The following is a 26,411-nucleotide window of genomic DNA, read 5'->3' as shown; positions in this document are numbered from 1 at the left end:
TACAAGAGGTAGCCTGAAACTAGTATTTGCATATTAGCACAGCGAAAGTTGCAGCCATGCATGCATTAGCATTCACCTCTGACTCAGGCCCAGTGTGTAGCAGCCATCTACCCCTAACACTTCTGGAGGTTTCCTTTGCTCTCTATTATCACTTATACTCACACCCACTTACAAAGCCCTCACCCACTCCTCTCCCATATAAATCGCTTACCTTATCTCCCTTTACATTCCCACCCGTCCTCTTCGCTCTGTTAATGCACGCTGCGTCTCCTGTCTTCTGATTACTTCCTCCCACTCCTACCTCCAAGTTTTTTCACATTCTGCTCCCTTTTTCTGGAATTCCCTACTTCTCCCCCTCAGACTCTCCACCTCTCCACAAAACTTCAAACGGGCTCTCAAGACCCACTTCTTCACCAAACCAAGCCAAATCTCATCCTAACCCTCTGTTCTACGCTCTCTATGTACCCCATCTGTGTCACCCCTGTCTGTCTACCCCTCCCCTTTAGAATGTAAGCTCTCACGAGCAGGGCACTCTTCCCTCATGTGCTTATCCTTTTTCTTACTTTAATAATCTGCAACTGCACCAAATCCAGCAGTCTTCTGCCACCTGATACTTATTCCAGTGTCATCTGCTGATGTAGCTATTAGTGATGAGCACCGGAAATTTTTCGGGTTTTGTGTTTTGGTTTTGGGTTCGGTTCCGCGGCCGTGTTTTGGGTTCGAACGCGTTTTGGCAAAACCTCACCGAATTTTTTTTGTCGGATTCGGGTGTGTTTTGGATTCGGGTGTTTTTTTCAAAAAACCCTAAAAAACAGCTTAAATCATAGAATTTGGGGGTCATTTTGATCCCAAAGTATTATTAACCTCAATAACCATAATTTCCACTCATTTTCAGTCTATTCTGAACACCTCACACCTCACAATATTATTTTTAGTCCTAAAATTTGCACCGAGGTCGCTGGATGACTAAGCTCAGCGACCCAAGTGGCCGACACAAACACCTGGCCCATTTAGGAGTGGCACTGCAGTGTCACGCAGGATGGCCCTTCAAAAAACTACTCCCCAAACAGCACATGACGCAAAGAAGAAAAAAAAGAGGCGCAATGAGGTAGCTGTGTGAGTAAGCTAAGCGACCGTAGTGGCCGACACAAACACCTGGCCCATCTAGGAGTGGCACTGCAGTGTCACGCAGGATGGCCCTTCCAAAAAACACCCCCCAAACAGCACATGACGCAAAGAAAAAAAGAGGCGCAATGAGGTAGCTGTGTGACTAAGCTAAGCGACCCTAGTGGCCGACACAAACACCTGGCCCATCTAGGAGTGGCACTGCAGTGTCACGCAGGATGGCCCTTCAAAAAACTACTCCCCAAACAGCACATGACGCAAAGAAAAAAAAGATGCGCAATGAGGTAGCTGTGTGACTGAGATAAGCGACCCTAGTGGCCGACACAAACACCTGGCCCATCTAGGAGTGGCACTGCAGTGTCACGCAGGATGGCCCTTCCAAAAAACACCCCCCAAACAGCACATGACGCAAAGAAAAATGAAAGAAAAAAGAGGTGCAAGATGGAATTGTCCTTGGGCCCTCCCACCCACCCTTATGTTGTATAAACAGGACATGCACACTTTAACCAACCAATCATTTCAGTGACAGGGTCTGCCACACGACTGTGACTGAAATGACGGGTTGGTTTGGACCCCCACCAAAAAAGAAGCAATTAATCTCTCCTTGCACAAACTGGCTCTACAGAGGCAAGATGTCCACCTCATCATCATCCTCCGATATATCACCGTGTACATCCCCCTCCTCACAGATTATCAATTCGTCCCCACTGGAATCCACCATCTCAGCTCCCTGTGTACTTTGTGGAGGCAATTGCTGCTGGTGAATGTCTCCACGGAGGAATTGATTATAATTCATTTTAATGAACATCATCTTCTCCACATTTTCTGGATGTAACCTCGTACGCCGATTGCTGACAAGGTGAGCGGCGGCACTAAACACTCTTTCGGAGTACACACTTGTGGGAGGGCAACTTAGGTAGAATAAAGCCAGTTTGTGCAAGGGCCTCCAAATTGCCTCTTTTTCCTGCCAGTATAAGTACGGACTGTCTGACGTGCCTACTTGGATGCGGTCACTCATATAATCCTCCACCATTCTTTCAATGGGGAGAGAATCATATGCAGTGACAGTAGACGACATGTCCGTAATCGTTGTCAGGTCCTTCAGTCCGGACCAGATGTCAGCATCAGCAGTCGCTCCAGACTGCCCTGCATCACCGCCAGCGGGTGGGCTCGGAATTCTGAGCCTTTTCCTCGCACCCCCAGTTGCGGGAGAATGTGAAGGAGGAGATGTTGACAGGTCGCGTTCCGCTTGACTTGACAATTTTGTCACCAGCAGTTCTTTGAACCCCAGCAGACTTGTGTCTGCCGGAAAGAGAGATCCAAGGTAGGTTTTAAATCTAGGATCGAGCACGGTGGCCAAAATGTAGTGCTCTGATTTCAACAGATTGATCACCCGTGAATCCTTGTTAAGCGAATTAAGGGCTCCATCCACAAGTCCCACATGCCTAGCGGAATCGCTCTGTGTTAGCTCCTCCTTCAATGTCTCCAGCTTCTTCTGCAAAAGCCTGATGAGGGGAATGACCTGACTCAGGCTGGCAGTGTCTGAACTGACTTCACGTGTGGCAAGTTCAAAAGGTTGCAGAACCTTGCACAACGTTGAAATCATTCTCCACTGCGCTTGAGACAGGTGCATTCCACCTCCTATATCGTGCTCAGTTGTATAGGCTTGAATGGCCTTTTGCTGCTCCTCCAACCTCTGAAGCATATAGAGGGTTGAATTCCACCTCGTTACCACTTCTTGCTTCAGATGATGGCAGGGCAGGTTCAGGCGTTTTTGGTGGTGCTCCAGTCTTCTGTACGTGGTGCCTGTACGCCAAAAGTGTCCCGCAATTCTTCTGGCCACCGACAGCATCTCTTGCACGCCCCTCTCGTTTTTTAAATAATTCTGCACCACCAAATTCAAGGTATGTGCAAAACATGGGACGTGCTGGAATTTGCCCAGATTTAATGCACACACAATATTGCTGGCGTTGTCCGATGCCACAAATCCACAGGAGAGTCCAATTGGGGTAAGCCATTCCGCGATGATCTTCCTCAGTTGCCGTAAGAGGTTTTCAGCTGTGTGCGTATTCTGGAAAGCGGTGATACAAAGCGTAGCCTGCCTAGGAAAGAGTTGGCGTTTGCGAGATGCTGCTACTGGTGCCGCCGCTGCTGTACTTGCGGCGGGAGTCCATACATCTACCCAGTGGGCTGTCACAGTCATATAGTCCTGAGCCTGCCCTGCTCCACTTGTCCACATGTCCGTGGTTAAGTGGACATTGGGTACAACTGCATTTTTTAGGACACTGGTGAGTCTTTTTCTGAGGTCTGTGTACATTTTCGGTATCGCCTGCCTAGAGAAATGGAACCTAGATGGTATTTGGTACCAGGGACACAGTACCTCCAACAAGTCTCTAGTTGGCTCTGCAGTAATGATGGATACCGGAACCACGTTTCTCACTGCCCAGGATGCCAAGGCCTCAGTTATCCGCTTTGCAGCAGGATGACTGCTGTGATATTTCATCTTCCTCGCAAAGGACTGTTGGACAGTCAATTGCTTGGTGGAAGTAGTAAAAGTGGTCTTACGACTTCCCCTCTGGGATGACCATCGACTCCCAGCAGCAACAACAGCAGCGCCAGCAGCAGTAGGCATTACACGCAAGGATGCATCGGAGGAATCCCAGGCAGGAGAGGACTCGTCAGAATTGCCAGTGACATGGCCTGCAGGACTATTGGCATTCCTGGGGAAGGAGGAAATTGACACTGAGGGAGTTGGTGGGGTGGTTTGCGTGAGCTTGGTTACAAGAGGAAGGGATTTACTGGTCAGTGGACTGCTTCCGCTGTCGCCCAAAGTTTTTGAACTTGTCACTGACTTATGATGAATGCGCTGCAGGTGACGTATAAGGGAGGATGTTCCGAGGTGGTTAACGTCCTTACCCCTACTTATTACAGCTTGACAAAGGCAACACACGGCTTGACAAATGTTGTCCGCATTTCTGTTGAAATACTTCCACACCGAAGAGCTGATTTTTTTGGTATTTTCACCAGGCATGTCAATGGCCCTATTCCTCCCACGGACAACAGGTGTCTCCCCGGGTGCCTGACTTAAACAAACCACCTCACCATCAGAATCCTCCTGGTCAATTTCCTCCCCAGCGCCAGCAACACCCATATCCTCCTCATCCTGGTGTACTTCAACACTGACATCTTCAATCTGACTATCAGGAACTGGACTGCGGGTGCTCCTTCCAGCACTTGCAGGGGGCGTGCAAATGGTGGAAGGCGCATGCTCTTCACGTCCAGTGTTGGGAAGGTCAGGCATCGCAAACGACACAATTGGACTCTCCTTGTGGATTTGTGATTTCGAAGAACGCACAGTTCTTTGCTGTGCTTTTGCCAGCTTGAGTCTTTTCATTTTTCTAGCGAGAGGCTGAGTGCTTCCATCCTCATGTGAAGCTGAACCACTAGCCATGAACATAGGCCAGGGCCTCAGCCGTTCCTTGCCACTCCGTGTGGTAAATGGCATATTGGCAAGTTTACGCTTCTCCTCCGACAATTTTATTTTAGATTTTTGAGTCCTTTTTTTACTGATATTTGGTGTTTTGGATTTTACATGCTCTGTACTATGACATTGGGCATCGGCCTTGGCAGACGACGTTGATGGCATTTCATCGTCTCGGCCATGACTAGTGGAAGCAGCTTCAGCACGAGGTGGAAGTCGATCTTGATCTTTCCCTATTTTTGGAACCTCAACATTTTTGTTCTCCATATTTTAATAGGCACAACTAAAAGGCACCTCAGGTAAACAATGGAGATGGATGGATACTAGTATACTTATGGATGGACGAGCGACTGCTGACACAGAGGTAGCTACAGCCGTGGACTACCGTACTGCGTCTGCTGCTAATATAGACTGGATGATAATGATATAAAAAATATATATATATCACTACTGCAGCCGGACAGGTATATATTATATAATGACGGACCTGCTGGACACTGTCAGCACTGCAGACTCCTAAAGTAAGCTACTAGTATCAAGAAGATAGAAAAAAAAAACACAACAGGTAGGTGGTATACAATTATGGATGGACGAGCGACTGCCGACACAGAGGTAGCTACAGCCGTGGACTACCGTACTGCGTCTGCTGCTAATATAGACTGGATGATAATGATATAAAAAATATATATATATCACTACTGCAGCCGGACAGGTATATATTATATAATGACGGACCTGCTGGACACTGTCAGCACTGCAGACTCCTAAAGTAAGCTACTAGTATCAAGAAGATAGAAAAAAAAAAAAACACCACAGGTAGGTGGTATACAATTATGGATGGACGAGCGACTGCCGACACAGAGGTAGCTACAGCCGTGGACTACCGTACTGCGTCTGCTGCTAATATAGACTGGATGATAATGATATAAAAAATATATATATATCACTACTGCAGCCGGACAGGTATATATTATATAATGACGGACCTGCTGGACACTGTCAGCACTGCAGACTCCTAAAGTAAGCTACTAGTATCAAGAAGATAGAAAAAAAAAAACCACCACAGGTAGGTGGTATACAATTATGGATGGACGAGCGACTGCCGACACAGAGGTAGCTACAGCCGTGGACTACCGTACTGCGTCTGCTGCTAATATAGACTGGATGATAATGATATAAAAAATATATATATATATCACTACTGCAGCCGGACAGGTATATATTATATAATGACGGACCTGCTGGACACTGTCAGCACTGCAGACTCCTAAAGTAAGCTACTAGTATCAAGAAGATAGAAAAAAAAAAACACCACAGGTAGGTGGTATACAATTATGGATGGACGAGCGACTGCCGACACAGAGGTAGCTACAGCCGTGGACTACCGTACTGCGTCTGCTGCTAATATAGACTGGATGATAATGATATAAAAAATATATATATATCACTACTGCAGCCGGACAGGTATATATTATATAATGACGGACCTGCTGGACACTGTCAGCACTGCAGACTCCTAAAGTAAGCTACTAGTATCAAGAAGATAGAAAGAAAAAAAAACACAACAGGTAGGTGGTATACAATTATGGATGGACGAGCGACTGCCGACACAGAGGTAGCTACAGCCGTGGACTACCGTACTGCGTCTGCTGCTAATATAGACTGGATGATAATGATATAAAAATATATATATATATCCCTACTGCAGCCGGACAGGTATATATTATATAATGACGGACCTGCTGGACACTGTCAGCACTGCAGACTCCTAAAGTAAGCTACTAGTATCAAGAAGATAGAAAAAAAAACACCACAGGTAGGTGGTATACAATTATGGATGGACGAGCGACTGCCGACACAGAGGTAGCTACAGCCGTGGACTACCGTACTGCGTCTGCTGCTAATATAGACTGGATGATAATGATATAAAAAATATATATATATCACTACTGCAGCCGGACATGTATATATTATATAATGACGGACCTGCTGGACACTGTCAGCACTGCAGACTCCTAAAGTAAGCTACTAGTATCAAGAAGATAGAAAAAAAAAAACACCACAGGTAGGTGGTATACAATTATGGATGGACGAGCGACTGCCGACACAGAGGTAGCTACAGCCGTGGACTACCGTACTGCGTCTGCTGCTAATATAGACTGGATGATGATATAAAAAATATATATATATCACTACTGCAGGACAGGTATATATTATATAATGACGGACCTGCTGGACACTGTCAGCAGAATGCGTTTATAGAATAAAAACACCACACGACGAGTGTTTAACTTTTTCAGGCAGACAATCACAATATACTGGTGGTCAGTGGTCACTGGTCAGTCACACTGGCAGTGGCACTCTGGCAGCAAAAGTGTGCACTGTTAATGTACTCCTGCTATAACTGCTCCCCAGTCTCCCCCACAATTAAGCTGTGTGAGCAGTGAGCACTCAGCACAGTCAGATATACATAGATGATGCAGCACACTGAGGCTGAGCACAGATATGGTATACTGTGTCACTGTGTATCGTTTTTTTTCAGGCAGAGAACGGATTATATTAAATAATAATAAAACTGCACTGGTGGTCACTGGTCAGTCACTAGTAAACTCTGCACTCTCTGAGTACTCCTAAGCTCCAGTAAATCAAGTGTCTCACTCTCTATTTCTATTCTAAACGGAGAGGACACCAGCCACGTCCTCTCCCTATCAATCTCAATGCACGTGTGAAAATGGCGGCGACGCGCGGCTCCTTATATAGAATCCGAGTCTCGCAATAGAATCCGAGCCTCGCGAGAATCCGACAGCGGGATGATGACGTTCGGGCGCGCTCGGGTTAACCGAACAAGGCGGGAAGATCCGAGTCTGCCTCGGACCCGTGTAAAAAGGCTGAAGTTCGGGGGGGTTCGGATTCCGAGGAACCGAACCCGCTCATCACTAGTAGCTATGTCTATTTACCCTGTACTTGTCCTATACTGTCATCAACTGTAAGTTGCTGTTTTTTCCTCTTTTGATTGTTTATGTACTCTGTAATTAGGCGCTGCGGAACCCTTGTGGCGCCATATAAATAAAGGATAAAAATGATAATATAATAATAATAATAATAATACTACAGTTGTGCAGTTAAATCTGATTTATATGAATTCTGCAAAAGACACAATGTTGTGGTTTTTTTTTTATTTATTTTTTTACTTCATACTATTAGTTCTAATTGTCATCAGCCTTCCATACTATTAGTGAAGGGAATACTGTACAATCTCAAAATTGATTACATAGTATCGGACCCATTAATCAATTATCTCATTTGCAATGCGATATTAGCGCCCTGGAATGTATCACCCGACAGGAACAGGCACTGCCGGGGCTGCTGCGCATGCATGGTCTTGCTGACCGCCATGCACAGCGGCCATTTTCCGGAGAACCCTGCCGGAACTATACCTACGATGTGCAGTCTCTGCTCAGCCCAAGACTTACTCAGCTGCTGCGATTGCTTCTTGCTGATCGGGGCCAGAGCTGACATCAGACACCCTCCCTTCAAACGGTTTGACACGCCTGCGTTTGTCTGGACACTCCCTGGAAATGGTCAGTTGCCAGTGCCACCCACAAACGGCCTTCTCCTGTCAATCACCTTGCGAACGCCCGTGCGATCGGATTTATCGCAATATCCCATTGCTGACTGGCAATCCCCGTTGCTGCGGTCCATCGCGCCTGCCCATTGCGGTGCATACGCATGCGCAGTTCAGATCTGATCTTACGCTGTGCGAAAATGCACAGCAGCAACCAGGCTTGAATTACCCCCCTAATTCTGCTGCCGGAGGGAATGGAGAAATCGGAGATATCTGCTGCGACCCCTCCTTGATACATCCAGGTAAAACCTAACATTTGCAGCTAACCCCCAAACATTGGTGTTCCCAGGGAAATAGCTGTAAACATTGCTTGATAAATGGCCCCTGTATCAGCGGCGTCTCTAGAGAAGAGGGGACCCATGTGCAGACTCCGTGTGTGGGCCCCTTCCTCTCTCTTAGCCGTCACCGCCGCTGCTAGCGCTCTGAGCACTGTAGACTCTGGCACAGTGCCAGAGTCTACAGCGCATGCGCAGAACTTCCGAAAAATGCCCACCGCGCCATTTTTTCGGAGACCTGCGCATGCGCTGTAGACTCTGGCACTGTGCCAGAGTCTCTAGTGCTCAGTGCGCTAGCAGCGGCGGTGACGGCTACGGGAGAGGAGGGGACCCACACACAGTCGCCGATGTACTCCGGAAAGGTAAGTATAGGAGAAATGGGTGCAGTGTGTGCGGTGTGGGCCCCCCTGGACTCGGGCCCATGTGCACCGCACACACTGCACCCATTATAGATACTCCACTGCCCTGTATGTTTATATAGGACTGTATCTGCCAGATACCTACATCTGAGCATTATCTCATTTTCTTTTAATTCTGCACATATTTTGCTGCATATACTGGGCACCTCCAATTGAGGAACCCAGTACATACTTAGTGCTAGTGATACAGTATCTATTTAAACTATTTGTGATGTTAGTGTATTAGAATGCTTAATATTTGTAGACACTCCCTTACTAATATATGTAAGCCTGAATCTTCAGTGATGGTCCCTGTGACCAGGGGGATGCTGGGAAGTGGGTGGTCCAGTGTGCAGTGTACCTGGAGTTGGTGATGGAATAAAACAGCACAACAGTGAACTCACATGTCTCTGTGTCCTTATGACTGGATTTACAAACATATGAACAAAACATGGTGTCAGAAGAAGTTTAACTTGGACTGCTAGTGCTCTCAGAGTGTGAAAGAATCTTGCAGAAGTCTGTAAGGCTGTGATACTCAGTGTCTGCAAAGCCTGCCGTGTGCTCCTCTCTTCAAACAGTGAGTAACCATGGATAAACTGGCTCCTCCAACCGGCATGCTGATGTCTGGTAACTTGTCTGAAAACTGGAAAAGATTTAAGCAAAGGTTTAATATATATCTTGTGGAGTTGATACAGAGGCTGACAAAACTAAGGCATCCATTTTCCTCCATGTGATAGGAGAGGATGTGCTGGACATTTATAATAGTTTTCAGTTTGCTGAGGGGCAGAATATGGTGCTATCTTCTATAATGCAAAAGTTTGAAGATTACTTTGTGCCAAGGAAAAATGTGACATATGAATTATATGTTTTTCACATGTGATCAGAAGCCTGTAGACGGATTTGATCAGTATGTTACAGAGCTGCAATCACTCAGTAAAACCTGTGTTTGGTGATTTAAAGGATTCACTGATTAGAGATCGTATTGTCTGTGGAATACCTGATAATGGACTCAGAGAGAGACTGCTGAGAGAGCAAGACCTAACACTAGACAAGGCAGTGACTATGTGTAGATCTGCAGAAATAACTAGATTTCAAGCCAAAAAGTTACACAAGTACGCTGATGGTGCTGTCTATGTAGTGCAGAAAACAGAGCCAAGCAAACCTCCATTCTCAAGAATGAAGCAGTCTAAGCCACAGTCTAATAAGGAAATGTGTAGTAGATGTGGAAATGCTCACAATCCTAATGTGCCCGGCTTATGGTAAAACTTGCATGAAATGTGGTAGACTAAATCACTTTGCCAAGTGCTGTAAAATGAAAAGTGAAACAACCAATGTGCATGATGTTAAACAAACAGAGGAATTCTTTGTGGATTGCATTGAACTTTGCAGTGCAGATAAGAAAGAATGGATTGTCCCTTTAACTGTGAATGAGATTGTCATTCCCTTTAAGCTTGATACTGGCGCGCAGGTGAATTTAATATTGTTTCAAGACTATAAGACTTTGAGAGTAAAACCTAAAATTCATCCAGCTAAAGTGAAAGTTACAGGGTACACTGGGGAGGAAATTCCTGTGAAAGGTACATGCTTAGTGACACTGAAATATAAGGGACAACAGTTTAAAACATCTCTACTGATTGTGGATAAAAATGTGCAACCGATTCTAGGATTAAGTTCCTGTGAGAAACTAAGCTTGCTAAAAAAAGTTTTTATGGTGACTGCAAATCGATGTTTACAGAATACAGAGACTTGTTTGAAGGTCTAGGTTGTTTGCCTGGAGAGCATAAAATAAATATAGACACGCAAGTTTCTTCAGTGATACACCCCTGTAGAAAAGTGCCGTTTGTGCTGAGAGAAAAACTGAAACAAGAGTTAAATCGCATGGAAGCCTTGGGTGTGATACAGAAAGTTGATGAGCCTACTGAATGGGTAAGCTCCTTAGTAATTGCTGAAAAAGAAAAATGGATAACTCAGAATATGTCTAGACCCCAGAGATTTAAACAAAGCTATTAAACGAGAACATTTCAAACTACCAACCAGAGATGAAATCATGTCGCAATTTGCGGGAGCAAAATGGTTCAGTAAATTGGACGCATCTTCAGGATTCTGGCAAATGAAGCTAGATGAGGCCAGCTCAAAGCTTTGTACATTTAATACACCAGAAGGTCGACACAGATTTCTTCGACTACCATATGGAATATTGTCTGCTCCAGAAGTATATCACAAAAAGATACACATGATTTTTGAACATATTCCAGGTGTTGAAACAATGATGGATGACATTATTGTCTGGGGATCTACAAAGGAAGAACATGATTCTAGATTGAGACAAGTAATGGAACTTGTCAAGAAAGTGAATCTAAAGCTAAACAAGGACAAATGTGAATTTGGCGTGAATACACTTACCTTTATGGGCGACGTGGTCTCTGATCAAGGTGTAAAACCAGACCCAAGGAAAATATCAGCCATAGTGAACATGGAACGTCTTAACAACAAAGATGACGTCAGAAGATTCCTAGGAATGATTACTTACTTAGGAAAGTTTATTTCTCAACTCTCTGAACAAACAGCCTCTCTTAGATGGTTGTTGGACAAAGATAACGAGTGGATGTGGTCACATGAACAAGAAGAAAGTTGGCAAAACTTGAAACAGATCACTACAGAGCAACCAGTGCTAAAATTCTTTGATCCTGCGAAAAGAATAAGAATTTCAGCAGATGCTTCGCAATTTGGCCTAGGCTCAGTGCTGTTACAAGAACACAAGGATACATGGTAACCAGTAATCTATGCATCAAGCTCACTGACAAGTGCTGAAACAAGGTATGCTTAGATAGAAAGAGAACTTCTAGCGATCACATATGCATGTGAGCGATTTCATCAGTTTGTGTATGGTCAAACATTTACAGTGGATACTGACCACAAGCCATTGGTAGCTATCATGACTAAATCATTACATGACTGTTCCATGAGAATTCAACGAATGCTTATCAGACTACAGAAATATGATGTACACTTGCTGTACTGTCCCGGCAAATACATGTACATTGCTGATACACTTTCTCGTGCTGTGGACAAAAGAGAAGGTTCCAAAAGTCTGATGGATGAAGAGATAAAAGCCTATGTTAATTTGATCGTAGCTTCTCTACCAGTGTCTCTTGCAAGACAAGAACAGATTAGGAAAGAAACTGAGACAGATGACACAATGAAAGTGTTGAAAGATATCATTCTGAAAGGTTGGCCAGCAGAAAAACATGAGTGCCCGCTTTCTATCAATGATTATTGGATGTACCGCAGTGACCTTACAGTTGTCGATGGTATTATTTGCAAAGGCAATAGGTTTGTCACACCTGTACAACTAAAAAACTATGCTGTGCAAGATACATGAAGGCCACTTAGGAGAAGAAAAATGTAAGCGGAGAGCGCGTGAAGTTATGTATTGGCCAAGAATGAACCAAGACATAGCACAGACTACAGCTACATGTGAATTATGTCTTACGTATAGACTGAAACAACAAGTCGAGCCACTGAGTCCTCACGCAGTGCCAGAGACCGTACCAGAAAGTTGGCACAGATTTGTTTGATTGTAATGGGAAAACGTACATTGTCGTGACTGATTATTACTCTAACTACCCTGAGGTGAAGACACTACATACAACTACTAGTAAAGCCGTCATCAATTGCATGAAGTCAATCTTTGCAAGGCATGGTGTTCCTATGGAAGTGTTCACTGACAATGGTCCTCATTTTTCCAGTGCTGAATTTAGACAATTTGCTGATGGGTGGGAAATTGTCCATACTACGTCAAGTCCCCACTATCCACGCTCAAATGGGTTGGTGGAAAGTTCAGTAAAAACTGTAAAGAGTCTCATGAAAAAAGCTCAAGAAGGTAAAGAAGATTTCTACAAAAGTCTTTGTAATCTACAGCAGTACACCTTTACAGAATGGACTTTCTCCTGCACAAATGCTGATGGGAAGGAGGATTAGAGCAAATCTCCCGATACATGATGAACTGCTTAATACACATAACTCAGCGTTGGTCAGAGTAAGGAACGTCAACAGGCGAAACAGAAACTGTTCCATGACAGGCGAGCAAAAAGCTTATCTGATATAAAATCGGGTGACCAAGTCCGTCTCAGAGATCACGAGAAAGGTATTTGGGTGCAGAAAGGTATTGTGCAAGCACAAGTAGCACCAAGATCTTATACTATACGTACAGAGCGTGGAACGGAAGTAAGAAGAAATGGGGTGGATTTAAGATCTCAACCTAACCATAATGAAGACAACATGACTGAAGAATACCCTTCATCTGACATGTATGATGATCCTGATAATGGTGAACAAACCACGATTCTAGAAAGGTCCAACATGGTCGATGAAACACAGACTGTGTATGAAAGACCAAAAGGGAAATACGCAGACCTGAGAGACTCATTGAAACGTGTTAGATGATGTTCTTAATATGACGTTGTTAATTGTTGCATTGAAGCGTACAGGGCTTATCTTTAAAGAAAAGAGGATGTGATGTTAGTGTATTAGAATGCTTAATATTTGTAGACACTCCCTTACTAATATGTGTAAGCCTGAATCTTCAGTGATGGTCCCTAGGACCAGGGGGATGCTGGGAAGTGGGTGGTCCAGTGTGCAGTGTGCCTGGCGTTGGTGATGGAATAAAACAGCACAACAGTGAACTCACATGTCTCTGTGTCCTGATGACTGGATTTACAAACATATGAACAAAACACTATTTTTATAATGTATTGTGGTCATTTTGTCTGTCCATGGGGTAAATTTACTAAGATGGGAGTTTTATTTAAGATGGGATGTTGCCCATAGCAACCAATCAGATTTCAGGTATTATCTTCTAGAAAGTGCTAGATAAATGAGAAGTAGAATCTGATTGGTTGCTATGGGCAACATCCCATCTTAGATAGAACTCCCATCTTAGTAAATTTACCCCCATGTTTTTGTCTGGTATTTTTTTTTCACTTTAATTCTTAAGACACACACAAAAAAAACACCTTAAATTTAAATATATAGGTTAAGTATTATCCCATACCCGAGAGCATCTTATTTCTTTTTTCCCAGACAATATAAAATTTGTGTGAAGCAATCCTTCTTTTTTTCTTATTTATGGTTTGAATAAATGTAATTTAAAATGGTTACAAAACTATTATGTGACTATTGTTTGAAAAATGACATCTGGCCATATAATAGATTTGCTAGAACGGAAAAGGAATGTTGCACAGACTATTATTAAATTCTTCACACTTGTGTATTTGGGTGAGGAGCTGGAGGGGGGTGGAGCTAGCAGACCAGGCCATCTGAAGCAGATATAGCTGTGCATTGCACTTGTGGAAAGACAGGTTAGTGTGGATTGGATTACTGATGTGAAAACAGAAATACTCAGAGTGACAGTTTACACATTCGGATGACTGTTATGAGATTTCCATAATGCAGAAGTCAGTGTATAGGTAACTGGTGGTGGAGTACTTGTGCAAATAAATCCAATTCTAACAGCTTCAAAATCAGTGCCATATGTACCTGCCTACTCTTCCAAAATGTTCGGGACTTGGAGAGATAAACTAGCCTGCCAGATTCACCAACTTTCTCAGACAAGTGGCCATTCCAGGGGCATAATAAATTAATGTATTCATTTATAAATGAACATCTATCTTATGGCACCAACATATTCTGTTGCACTTTGTAATTGTGATCAAAATAGTAATAAAACAAGGGGGGTCATTCCGAGTTGATCGCTAGCTACTTTTTGCAGCACTGTGATCAGATATTCGCCGCCTATAGGGGAGTGTATTTTAGCTTTGCAAGTGTGAGAACGCTTGTGCAGCCGGGCGGTACAAAAAGTTTTGTGCACTTTCTGAGTAGGTCTGAACTTACTCAGCCGCTGCGATCACTTCAGCCTGTTCGTGTCCGGAATTGACATCAGACACCCGCCCGTGCAAACGCTTGCACACGCCTGCATTTTTCCAAACACTCCCAGAAAACGGTCATTTGCCACCAACGAACACCCTCTTCCTGTTAATCTCCTTGCGATCGGCTGTGCAAATGGATTCTTTGTTAAATCCATCGCTCAGCAACGATCCGCTTTGTACCTGTACGACACGCATGCGCATTGAGGTGGATACACATGCGCAGTTTTGACCAGATCGCACCACAGCAAAAAAAACTAGCGTGTGATCAGGTCGAAATGACCCCCAAGGTTGGGTAATAACAGGCAGCCAAAGAGGAAAGATGGCCCTGCTCACAGGCTTACAGTCTATGGGGAAATGGGCTTTGATAGACAAGGATAAGTGCTAGATACTGTATTGTATATCAGTCCAGGGATCAACTCGATGTGTGCAGCACTGTAACAGGGCTACGGAGTGCCCTGTGCTGCCCTGTTCCAAGCACCCTGCTAGCCACAAGCAAGGGCTGTGGGTCAGTGACGATGCCACTCACAGAGCACTTTGCTTGCACACGCCTAGTTATGGCCCTGGATGTATGAGTGTAGAACGAGAACCACTGCCGTATCTATAATGGGTGCAGCAGTGTGTGCGGTACTGGGGGGCCCACACTGCACACCCTTCACCAATTTTTCAAAATTTACCCTCCGGAGTCCAAAGCTGGCAGCAGCAGCACTGCAGAAACCACCGGGAAAATCATGCGTCATCCATTTTTCTGGCATTTCTTGCATGTGCAGTAGGGAAATCACTGGGAAAATGGCCACCGCACCATTTTCCTGGAGACCTGCACATGCGCACTAGACTCTGGGACATCGCTAGGGTCTCCTAGCACCCAGAGTCTATTGGTCTGCAGGCTAGAGAGGAGGGGGCCCGGTTGGAGACTGCACACGGGGGGAGGTCATTCAGACCTGATTGCTCGCTAGCATTTTTTGCAGCACAGGTTAGATGTGCAGGTGCGTCACACAGGTACAAAGAGGATCGTACACTAGTTGCTGGATTAATGGTAAACTTCACAAAACCACCTTCTTTTAAAGAAGATAGTCCATAATGAGAACTAGGACAGTGATAATACGTCCAAAGGCCAAGACAGTTATTATAACACTTTACCGATCCTGTGTTCCAATGCAGGAATCCAAGATGTGGGGTCTTTCCATGTACTATTGTAGAGATGAGTGGATTCTGGTTCACAGTGGACAAAGGATTAAAAAACAGATTGTCAGTGTAACGGCCATAAAGGACCCGGTGCCCCCTGAACCCCTTCCCCCCCACATGAGCTGGTCCTCGACCATGCCCATGTAGAGGTTGGCGTAGCTTGGCACAAACCTGGTACCCATGGCCGTCCCCATGACTTGAAGATAAAATGTGTCTGAAAAAAGAAATAAATTATGTTGAAGAGTAAACATGATAGAATCCAACAGAAAGTCCCTGTGTCTCTCCATAAGGTCATCATCTGCAATCAGGCGTTCTTTGATTGCTTGTAAACCCAGTTTGTATGGGATATTTGTATATAGACTCTGTACGTCCAATGTTAGAAACGCATAAGATGGTTTCCAAACTACATTTTTAATAAGTTGCAAAAAATGCTTGGTGTCACGTATATGTGACCTCAACGAAGAGACACGGGGCTGGAGGAAACTACGTAAGCCGAAAGATTCGAAAATAACTAATACAGGTAAATAATAGCCGGCTTCTGACCAGATTTTAGGTTTTCAATGAATCCATTATGAATTTTATTATGCAATGAATTATATGAAATTAACTACTGTTTCTATATCGAAATTATTTAGAAATGTTTGTATATAAGGATAATTGATTTGTAATCGGTGACCAATAGAATTCAACTCATGACATAATTTCCCCTATATAAGAGGGGTCAGTTGAACAACATATTACCTTTGACAAAGCTGCCAGGAGCAGCGAAACGTGTTAGGGATCAATACTCCAGGTTGCTGGACTTCTCCACTAGCATTCATTACCAGAAAAATCTCCAGGACTACCGAACCGACTTGCTTATTGTGAACCAGGATCCAATTATTAGTGCCCATTGATGCTGCACGGGTCATCATCCATCAGGATTCCTTAATTTGGAACACAGTCTACAGGACAGCCAAAATTGCCATCTCCTTTGTCCACTGTGTACCAGAATCCACTCATCTCTACAATAGTATATGGAAAGACCCCACATCTTGGATCCCTGCATTGGAACACAGGATCGCTAAAGTGTGATACTAACTGTCTTGGCCTTTGGACGTACTATCATTGTCCTAGTTCTCATTATGGACTATTGCCTTTAAAAGAAGGTGGTTTTGTGGAGTTTACCATTAGTCCAGCAACTGGTGTACAGTCAACTGATTGATTTACAAAACTTACCCATGTTATTTTGCTTTACATACTGCTGCTCATGTTTTAAGTGTTAATACACAATATTAAATAACAAATGTTAGCATTATTGTTTCAGCGCTGTATCTTTTATTATTGTTGTTTCCTCTTGTTAAAGGGAGAGTGACTTTCTCCCAGTGTTACAGCTGCTCAGGAAAACCACTCATGAATGCGCCCGGAATTTATATACTTGATATATAAAAAATCTCTTGCTTTTACAAAGAGGATCGTTGCTGTGCAATGGGTTTTACGAAGAACCCATTCGCACAGCCGATCGCAAGGAGATTGACAGGAAGAAGGCGTTTGTGGGTGGCAACTGACCATTTTCTGGGAGTGTTTGGAAAAATGCAGGTGTGCCCAAGCGTTTGCAGGGCAGGTGTCTGATGTCAATTCCGGCCCCGGACAGGCTGAAGTAAGTCCTGGGCTATTGAGAAACTGCACAAAGTTTTTTTGTACCGCTCGGCTGCACATGCGTTCGCACACTTGCAAAGCAAAAATACACTCCCCTATGGGCGGTGACTATCTGCTCGCAGCAGTGCAAAAAAACCCTAGCGAGTCTGAATTAGGGCCTCATCCTCCCTTGATGAGCTCCTGACGAGAACATATATAAAGTTATATGTGGACTGTGTAGAGGGGAGGTAATTAGTAGAATAGCTTATAAAAGTTATGTCAGTGATTCTGGAATTTAAAAAGCTGCCTGAAGTGGGGAGTTTTCAGGGAACACTTGAAGGCTTGGAGGCTAGAAGAATGTCTTATTGTGGGGACCTTGCTCATTCCACTGTCAAACCTTCAGTCTGTGGCTTCCTACTTGCCCTCATTTCCCCACAAAAAGTAGCACTTTGGACCTTTACATGTAGATAATTTGAAGAAAATTAACTTTTCCAAATTGTCTCGTGCAATATTCACCCTTACTCATTTGGCTGCCATACCACACCACCCATGAGAGTAAATTAACCGTCATTGTTGCAGTAGTCTCATACTATTGTTGCCATCTGTCTTGCTGGATGGCATTGTTATGCACATGAGTTTAAGTTTTAACATGACTACCATAACATCACATACATTATGTATCTGCGGCACTGCAGAGCACTTGTGGTGCCCTATAAATAAAGTGTAATAACAATAATAATGATACATGTGCAGAGCCACTGAGAATACTCAGTTGCATTTGTGTTGACGCGTAAACACTACTTTTACATTGGTGTCTGGGGCATTGTGCAGACGGTCTGGGTAGCACTGCATGGTGGAGGAAAGGTAAATCTAATTCACAGGCCAATCAACGCTACATAAATCTACTCTTATTCCCTGTTGTCAATTTCACCTTGGAACAGAAGATGATTCCTACTGTGCACTATTGCATAGGCCAATATAATCAGCATACCATAAGGAAAAGCTGTGTTGGAAAAGATAAATAAAGCACTTAACATTTTTATCTTAAGGGGAAACCAGGGTGGTGTTCAGGTGGTTTCCTGGTTTAACTTGTTTCGTAACTTTTGCTAAAAAGTGTGTAACCCTTTCTGTTGAACTGCCAACTGTGACTTTCTTAGTATGTTTATAGATACTGTAGTTATATAAGTCAGCCTACTCTTTCATCTCTGCGGCAGGCAACAACGTTGGGCATACCTCCCAACATGACCCTCTCCAGGAGGGACATAATGCTCTGCTTCTGGACTTTTCTCTTCATTTGTGATTGCCGGAACCTGTGTTGAACAAATTAATGGATAAGAAAGGTGTTTCAGCAGAGGTGCTGGCAATCATACATTAAGAGGGAAGTCCAGGAGCAGAGCATTCTGTCCTTCCTGGAGAGGGTCAGGTTGGGAGGTAGGTGTGTCTGCAGATGGAGGGCCTGAGTTGCACGCAACCTACACACAATGCCGATGTTTACGTAGTTGAGCGAATTTCTGCAAATGCGCATTCACAAAAATGTCTGAAAAATCCTATGGTACATGGGTTACATTATGGGGTGGTAGGCCATTATTGTCACAACCTGGAATTGGACGCTGCCCGTTCATACGTGTTTTGTTTTTGGGTGAGAGTCGAACACCAATTGTTTAGTTGTATACAGGTTACTTTCTTGTCTCTTGTTCTATGGGCCTAATTCAAACTTGATCATAGATGTGCGAGAAAATGCACATCTACGATCAATTTCTTTGACAAGCGGGGCAACACCCAGCACACGGTGGCGATGTTTTTGCATGTTTCGAGTAGCCCTCTGCCTGCGCAGCCTATCTGTGAGGGCAGATGGCTACCCACCATGTTAAGGTTCGCAGCGGCTGCGTGTGACGCCTCCATTGTCTGGACCGTGCCCCTAAAACGGAGCGTCGATGCCCACAAAATGTGGCGTCGACGCCCCGTTCCTGCCCCGCTCCAGGGAACACAGTTTAGGACCTTGCACATGCGCGTACCTACGATCAATTTCTTTGACATGCGGGGGAACGCCCAGCACACGGCGGCAATGCTTGTTTGTTGATATTTTGAGTAGCCCTCTGTCTGCGCAGCCTAGCTGCAAAGGCAAACGGCTACCCGCCATGTTAAGGGTTGCAGCGGCTGTGTGTTACGTCATGCAGCCGCCGTGACCCGCCCCTTCAATGATCCGGATACGCCTCTGTTGTCTGGACCACGCTCCTAAAACTGAGCTTTGGTGCCCTAAAAACGTGGCGTCGATGCCCCGTTCCCACCCCCTCCAGGTCTTAAACTGCGTTCTGAAGAGAAAGCAGTTTAGGACCTTGCACATGCGTGTACTGGCATACGCGCATGTGCAGATGTGCAGAAATCACTTCATAGTGATTTTAGCACATCTGCGACAGGGTTCGAATCGGCCTCCATGTCCACCACCATAATAACCATTTTAATAATTAAATTGATCATCAAAATAAATGTGATACGATTAAATACCAACCCCAGGTGTCATTTGTCATTATTTATCTGACTCAGGTTTTTCTAATGGTTAATTATTTGTTAAGGGAGGGGCGAACATCGTGATTAACTGTCCAGGAGTATATTACCTTTATGGCTAATATCTGAGAAATTGCATGTTGCAATTCTGGTGAACTCCAGATAAAATATGTTTCATTCAGCAACAAAGATTGACATAGCCTATACAATAAAAGCCTAATGCTGCTCCTCACATCTATGGGGGGAATTCAAGTGTTTTGTGTACCGGCGGGCACTAGATGGAGCCCGACAGAGCAATTCAAGTGTTGCTTCGTTTGAACACGCACAGCCACCGGCGTTGACAGCTACTATTATTTATGCTGTTCCGTCATTTTGATGGGCTGGTAACTAGTATTCTATATTTTGTCTAATAGTTTGCACTGTGTACAGCAATCTAATTTCTACTGTAAGTAATACCTTTAGAAATATGAAACAAGTCCAATTACTTTTTTTTCAGGAGGACCCTCACTAAGCACTCGCTGATCTTCAGTCACATTCTATGTGAGCTCCGAGCCCTGTTCCCTGGAGGTCGTTATCAAGGGAGTTCTTACCACATTAATAAACCTGAGGCATCCAAATTCTGGAAACAGAAATTTGAATCTAGGTAACTGCTGTATGTAAACTGTTTTTCTCCCTCTGTCTCCTTCTCTACATTGCTCTGTCATATTATCTGACACATTCCCACATCTTGTGTTCTCATCCTGACCAATTGAAAGTCCACCTGTTGAGAAAGTCATTTTGCTAAGTCAGCCAATGTTCATTGAAAGCATACTATCAATTTAATAAGCAGTGTCGGACTGGGGCATGAAGGGGTTACCGGGGGAATGCAGTGGTAGGAGTCCATGCATAAGGGTGTGGCCAGCCACCACATTGGATTACATAACCATTAGAGACTGCATGGGCTGGAGCCATTGAAATATATACTGTACAGTCAATATTGCTAGTGCATGCATGATAATGTAGCAGATTAAAAAATACACCATAGTCCTGTGCATTATAATGGAACATATGCATACTGTATAATACAAGTGCACAGTCTGGAACCTCTTCCCTAGAGGAGGAGGTGGGACTCCAGGCAGTAGGGCCCACCGAGGATTTCCCCTGTCCCCCTGTGGGCCAGTCCGACCCTGTTAATAAGAACCAATGACATGACCAGATGTGGCTTGGGTCTCTGATTCTCTGGCCTTTTTGCTGCCGTCGCTGGCATTGGTTGCTTCTTGGTGAGTGCCCCTTCCCAAGCTTGCAGACAGGTCTACTGTAGTGTAGAGAAGAGATGGTGGGAAGGTGATGATATGCAGCTGAAGCAGATAGGAAAGGTGGATGGATTCAGGTACCTTGGGCAGGAAAGTAGCTCTAAAGTGGATGCTTTCTGTAATGAATGATATTTACTATCATGATCTTTGTAATGTATAGCGTTTACTAGTTTGCTGCATGGTGGACACTATGATGCAGTAGATATTGTATGGTGATCACTAGGATACCCTCTGCAGGATATATAAGTTCCTAGAAAGGGCATATGGTCCTTAGGTCGACACCACTTAGGTCGACAGTCATTAAGTCGACCACTATTGGTCGACATGCATTAGGTCAACCGGGTCACTAGGTCGACATGGTCATTAGGTCGACGTGTACTAGGTCGACAGTTCAAAAGGTCAACATGAGTTTTTCAAATTATTTTCAATTTTTGAACTTTTTCATACTTTAGGATCCACGCGGACTACAATTGGGAACGGTAACCTGTGCCGAGCGCAGCGAGGCACCTTGCCCGAAGCATGGTGAGCGAAGCGAGCCATGCGAGGGGACACAGTGCATTAATTGGGGTTCCCCGTCACTTTACGAAGAAAACGACACCAAAAACAGTAAAAAAAAAAAAATAAATCATATTGACCTTTTGACCTGTCGACCTAGTACATGTCGACCCAATGACCATGTCGACATAAGTTGTGTCGACCCAACGACCCATACCCCTAGAAAGCTCTCTGTATTGTATGGTGACACTAGAATGCTCACTGTAGTCTATGTCAGTCGCTAAAATGCACTCTGTTTTGTATATCACTAGTACAGGGTCATTATTTTATTCTGACAATAAAAGTATGTGATGAATTAGCGTTGCTAGTAATTAACCACAAGTCTAATTAAAAAGTATGTATTTTATGTTTAAAAAGCAGCCCTGCTCCAATAAGGGATACATAGGGCATTGGGATTTTAGGACCACCTCTAGTGGGTAAGGGCATGACCAGCATCAGAGTTTGGTCACCACAAAGTTTTAGGCACAAAATAGACAGAAACAATGATATTTTAAATGTTATACTTAAAAGTGGGAGATTAACGGGATGAGAATTAAGTAAAATAGATCTGTTTTACGGGAGCCTGGCTTCATGCAACAGCAAGGATTTCCCAGATGCATATACTGTGCTATACCTTCAGTGCTAACCCTGGAAACTCCCCGATGCTATAATATTCTGTGCCACTTACATAACTGATGTGGGTACTCCACTAGTTGGTGTACTCATATTTGCTCCTCCTAACAGTCCAGTGCTTTGTCTACTTGTCCATTAGGTCCACCTACTGTGACAGGTTCTGTTTGGTGCTGTTGTGACTGCTTTGCCTGTTGTATTGGCAAAGCCTGCCACTGATGTGCTTAGGGAATAACAGCATGATAGCCCTCCCTACTCCAGTCTATAGTTCATTTGGTCCCACCTATATAAGGTCATTTTTAGAATTTTTTCCAGGACAGCTTTAAGTTCCAAAATCCACACCTGGACATGACTGATTCAGTTTTCCCATTTAATTAGTGACTAATTGCTAGATAATTGATTGGACTTTTGTCCCAAATTCACATGGTAGGTATGTTGTGGTGTCAAAAACATCAGTGTGTTTTCAACGCGTTTCACTTCATCTTAGCTGTAATGTTTTATGTTTCAGGTGTCTGGTGGAATGGAAAGAGTTTAGAGATGCACTTAATTCCGTGCATCCTGTGGGAGAGGGGCCTCTGGAATCAGCTTTGCGCAGTACAATAGATCTTACATGTAATGACCACGTGTCAGTGTTTGAGTTCGATATCTTCACACGTCTCTTTCAGGTATACAATGTTATTTTTTAGATCACTGAATTTAATAGAAACACTTAAGTGAAGTCACATGATTTAGTAAAATCCCATATACTACTCTAACGAGTGGTAGTAAATAGGTTCTTCTTAAATTATTTTGTGAAAATCAATGTCAGGTAAGCTTGTCCTTCAATTTGGGGGGCTATGCATCAACACTTAGAGAGAGATAAAGTGGACAGAGATTAAGGCATATTTAACAATGAGTGATATTCTATTTATCACATTTTACTAATCTTAAATGATGCTCCAACCAATCAGCTTCTCTGTCATTTTCCCCCCAAACACATGACTATTAAGAGCTGATTGGTTGGAGCACCATTTAAATTAGTAATAAGTGATAAGTACAATATTACTCATTGTTAAATCTGGCCTGATGTACCAATTAATCAGCTCCTAACTGCCATGCTACAGGCTGTTTTTGAAAAATGACAGTTTGGACCTGATTACTTTATGTTTCTCCACTTTATCCCTGTCCAAGAGTTGATGCGTATGCCTCTGGATGTTTTGTTGCTGTGCATGATTCTTTTATGTATTTCCCTTTGGAACTATGTTCACAGCATAAACACGTTCCTTTAGGTAACCCCACAGAAAGAAATCCAGTAGAGTTAAATCTGATGTGGAGGTTCCCCAAAGGTATATTGGCCATAGAGGTCCAGTCCAGTGGCCAAGATCCCCAGATTCAATGCCACTGGATTTCTTTCTGTGGGGTTACCGGAAGGAACGTGTTTATGCTGTGAAGATACAAGATCATTATCAGCTGAAAGAACGAATTGTTGATGCTTGTGCTCAGATTCAGCCAGACATGTTGGTCAAGATTAATCAGGAATGGGAAAAAAGAATAGTTTTTAAAAAGAAATTCTGTTTGATATGTCACATGACTACTTTCCCAATTTAAAAATTAAGAGTTGCATCCAAGATGGCCGACTTCAAGATTGCGTCCATACTGGTGACATACCCTAAAAAGTCTTCCCTCCACACCCATATATATCTGTAGACACTGGATTAATATTTCCTTAATCATTTCCTTTTTAAAAGGGTGTTTTGGACCATCCTATACATGGAAATACATTATCCAATATGAAGTAATGCACATTTCAAACAAGAAATATGTTTTATTTATTGTATTCTCTTGCTAGATTCAGACAACATATTTCTATGAGGGAGATGTATTAAATCCTTGAGAGATATATGCATACCTCCCAACTGTCCCGATTTTCGTGGGACCTTCCCATTTTTGGGCCTTTCCCACCTGTGGGCCTCAGTGTCCAGCGATGGGGGGCGACAGTTGGGAGGGTATCCGGACTATAGATCTACACTAATAAGCCATACAGTCAATAGGTCTACCACTAATGGTAGACATGCATTAGGTCAACAAGGTCAAAAGGTCGACACATAAAGGTCGACAGGGTCAAAAGGTTGACAGGGCAAAAAGGTTCGACACACTTATTTTACCTTTTTTTTCTTTCTTAATTTTTTTTAACTTTTTCATACTTCCACGTGGACTACAATTGGGAATAGTAACCTTTGCCTAGCGCAGCAGTAGCAGAGTGAGGCACCTTGCCCGAACGAGCCTTGCGGGGGAAGCAGTACACTAATGGGGCTTGTTTGTGGCAGAAAAGTGACAAAACACCCCCCCCCCAAAAAAAATAAATGCTGTCTACCTTTTTTGTGTCGACCATTTCCATGTTGACCTTTAGACGTTGTTGACCTTTTGACCCTATCGACTTTTCCTACGGTCTACCTATTCTTTGTTGACCTTTTGACCCTGTTGGCCTAATGCATGTCTACCATTTGTGTTAGACCTATTTACTGTAGACCTTTGTAGTGTAGATCTAATAATCCACAACCGTTTGGAGAACCCCTGTCACAGTAGGTGTGTGACACTACAGTACCTGAACCCATAAAAATATGTTAACGTAACCAGTAAATTTGATTGGTAGGGGGGTGTAAAAACAAACCAAGCATCCATGTTCATCCATGTTCCTGCTCTACCAGGTAACTGACCCTCTAATAGAGTAACATTGTATGATGTAAGTACACAGTCTGGAACCTGACATTATACTGTAGGAGGGATTGGGGGCCGCATGCACTGGGGCCCACCGGGGATTGTCTCCTGTGGGCCAGACAAACCCTGCCCATAATAGAGTCTCTTTTTTCCTCTTTGATATAAATCTAATAATGACAGGTGGAACATCTTAGACAAACTTGGGTTGAGGCCCAGTGATATGGTGCCCACTCCCTCTAGCCCACCCTGCTCTGACAGCCATGTGCTGCTCTTAGGGCGTGGTCCTAAAGTGTTAGTATATTGGATGTCTATGTGAAAAGCTGAAATACTAGATGGTCATTATTCTTACAAGGTGGTACTAAAGCAGCTGAAAAGTGCATGCCTCTTGAAATGTGCCTTGTGGACATTAGGCCGCACCGTATTGAATATAAGATGCTCACATCAATTCCAGGCGATTAATTTCATCCATATAATTTAATGTGATCGTGAATTAATTATTAAGGACATTCTGGGCATGGGCTACTCTTTTAAAATACTGTTGAATCCAAAGTGGACTGTTTAGTAAACTTTGTTCTCGGCTAATCTACAGTACTGTATATTGTAATAATGACTTATCCAGTGTACCTTCTAATCCCCCTCCAGCCCTGGGAGATCTTGCTGCAGAACTGGATGCTGCTTGCCGTAACACACCCTGGATACATGGCTTTCCTAACTTATGATGAAGTCAAGGAGCTCCTGCATGGCCTCATCCGCAAGCCTGGCAGGTAATGCATGCTTCCATGTTTGGCCATTACTGAAATTGGGGAATGTCGGTATTACTGTCTCCATAACAGGATAGCAGCAAACACTGAAACACAGATATGACAATTGACATGGGGGAGAGGTATCAAACCACGGAAAGAGTGGACAAGTGGAGAAGTTTTCCATAACAACCAACCAGATTCTAGCTATCATTTTATAGAATGTACTTGATAAATGTTACCAAGAAGCTGATTGGTTTATATGGACTATTTTCCACTTGTCCACTCTTTATGAGGTTTGATACATTTCCTCCAGGGTGTACAAAACTCCTTAATTATTTGCCTGAGTGATCCTTCTTGATTTATTGTGTTGGTGTATATAT

The 26,411-nt window shown here is 43.7% G+C and overlaps 1 protein-coding gene across 2 annotated transcripts in view; it reads left to right on the top strand.

Moving 5' to 3' along the window:
- CBLC (Cbl proto-oncogene C) overlaps nucleotides 1-26,411 on the top strand; it is an 80,286-nt gene that overhangs the window by 27,085 nt on the left and 26,790 nt on the right. For both annotated transcript variants that reach the window (XM_063942606.1, XM_063942605.1), the window contains exons 2-4: nucleotides 20,632-20,778; nucleotides 23,100-23,256; nucleotides 25,931-26,052. In XM_063942606.1, the coding sequence (XP_063798676.1) occupies nucleotides 20,632-20,778; nucleotides 23,100-23,256; nucleotides 25,931-26,052 (426 nt within the window). The remainder of the gene's footprint in view (nucleotides 1-20,631; nucleotides 20,779-23,099; nucleotides 23,257-25,930; nucleotides 26,053-26,411) is intronic.

The sequence above is a fragment of the Pseudophryne corroboree genome, chromosome 10, assembly GCF_028390025.1.
Source record: "Pseudophryne corroboree isolate aPseCor3 chromosome 10, aPseCor3.hap2, whole genome shotgun sequence".
Classification (NCBI taxonomy): Eukaryota; Metazoa; Chordata; class Amphibia; order Anura; family Myobatrachidae; genus Pseudophryne; species Pseudophryne corroboree.
Note: the sequence above shows the minus strand (reverse complement) of the source record. Positions and strands in the feature narration are given on the sequence as shown.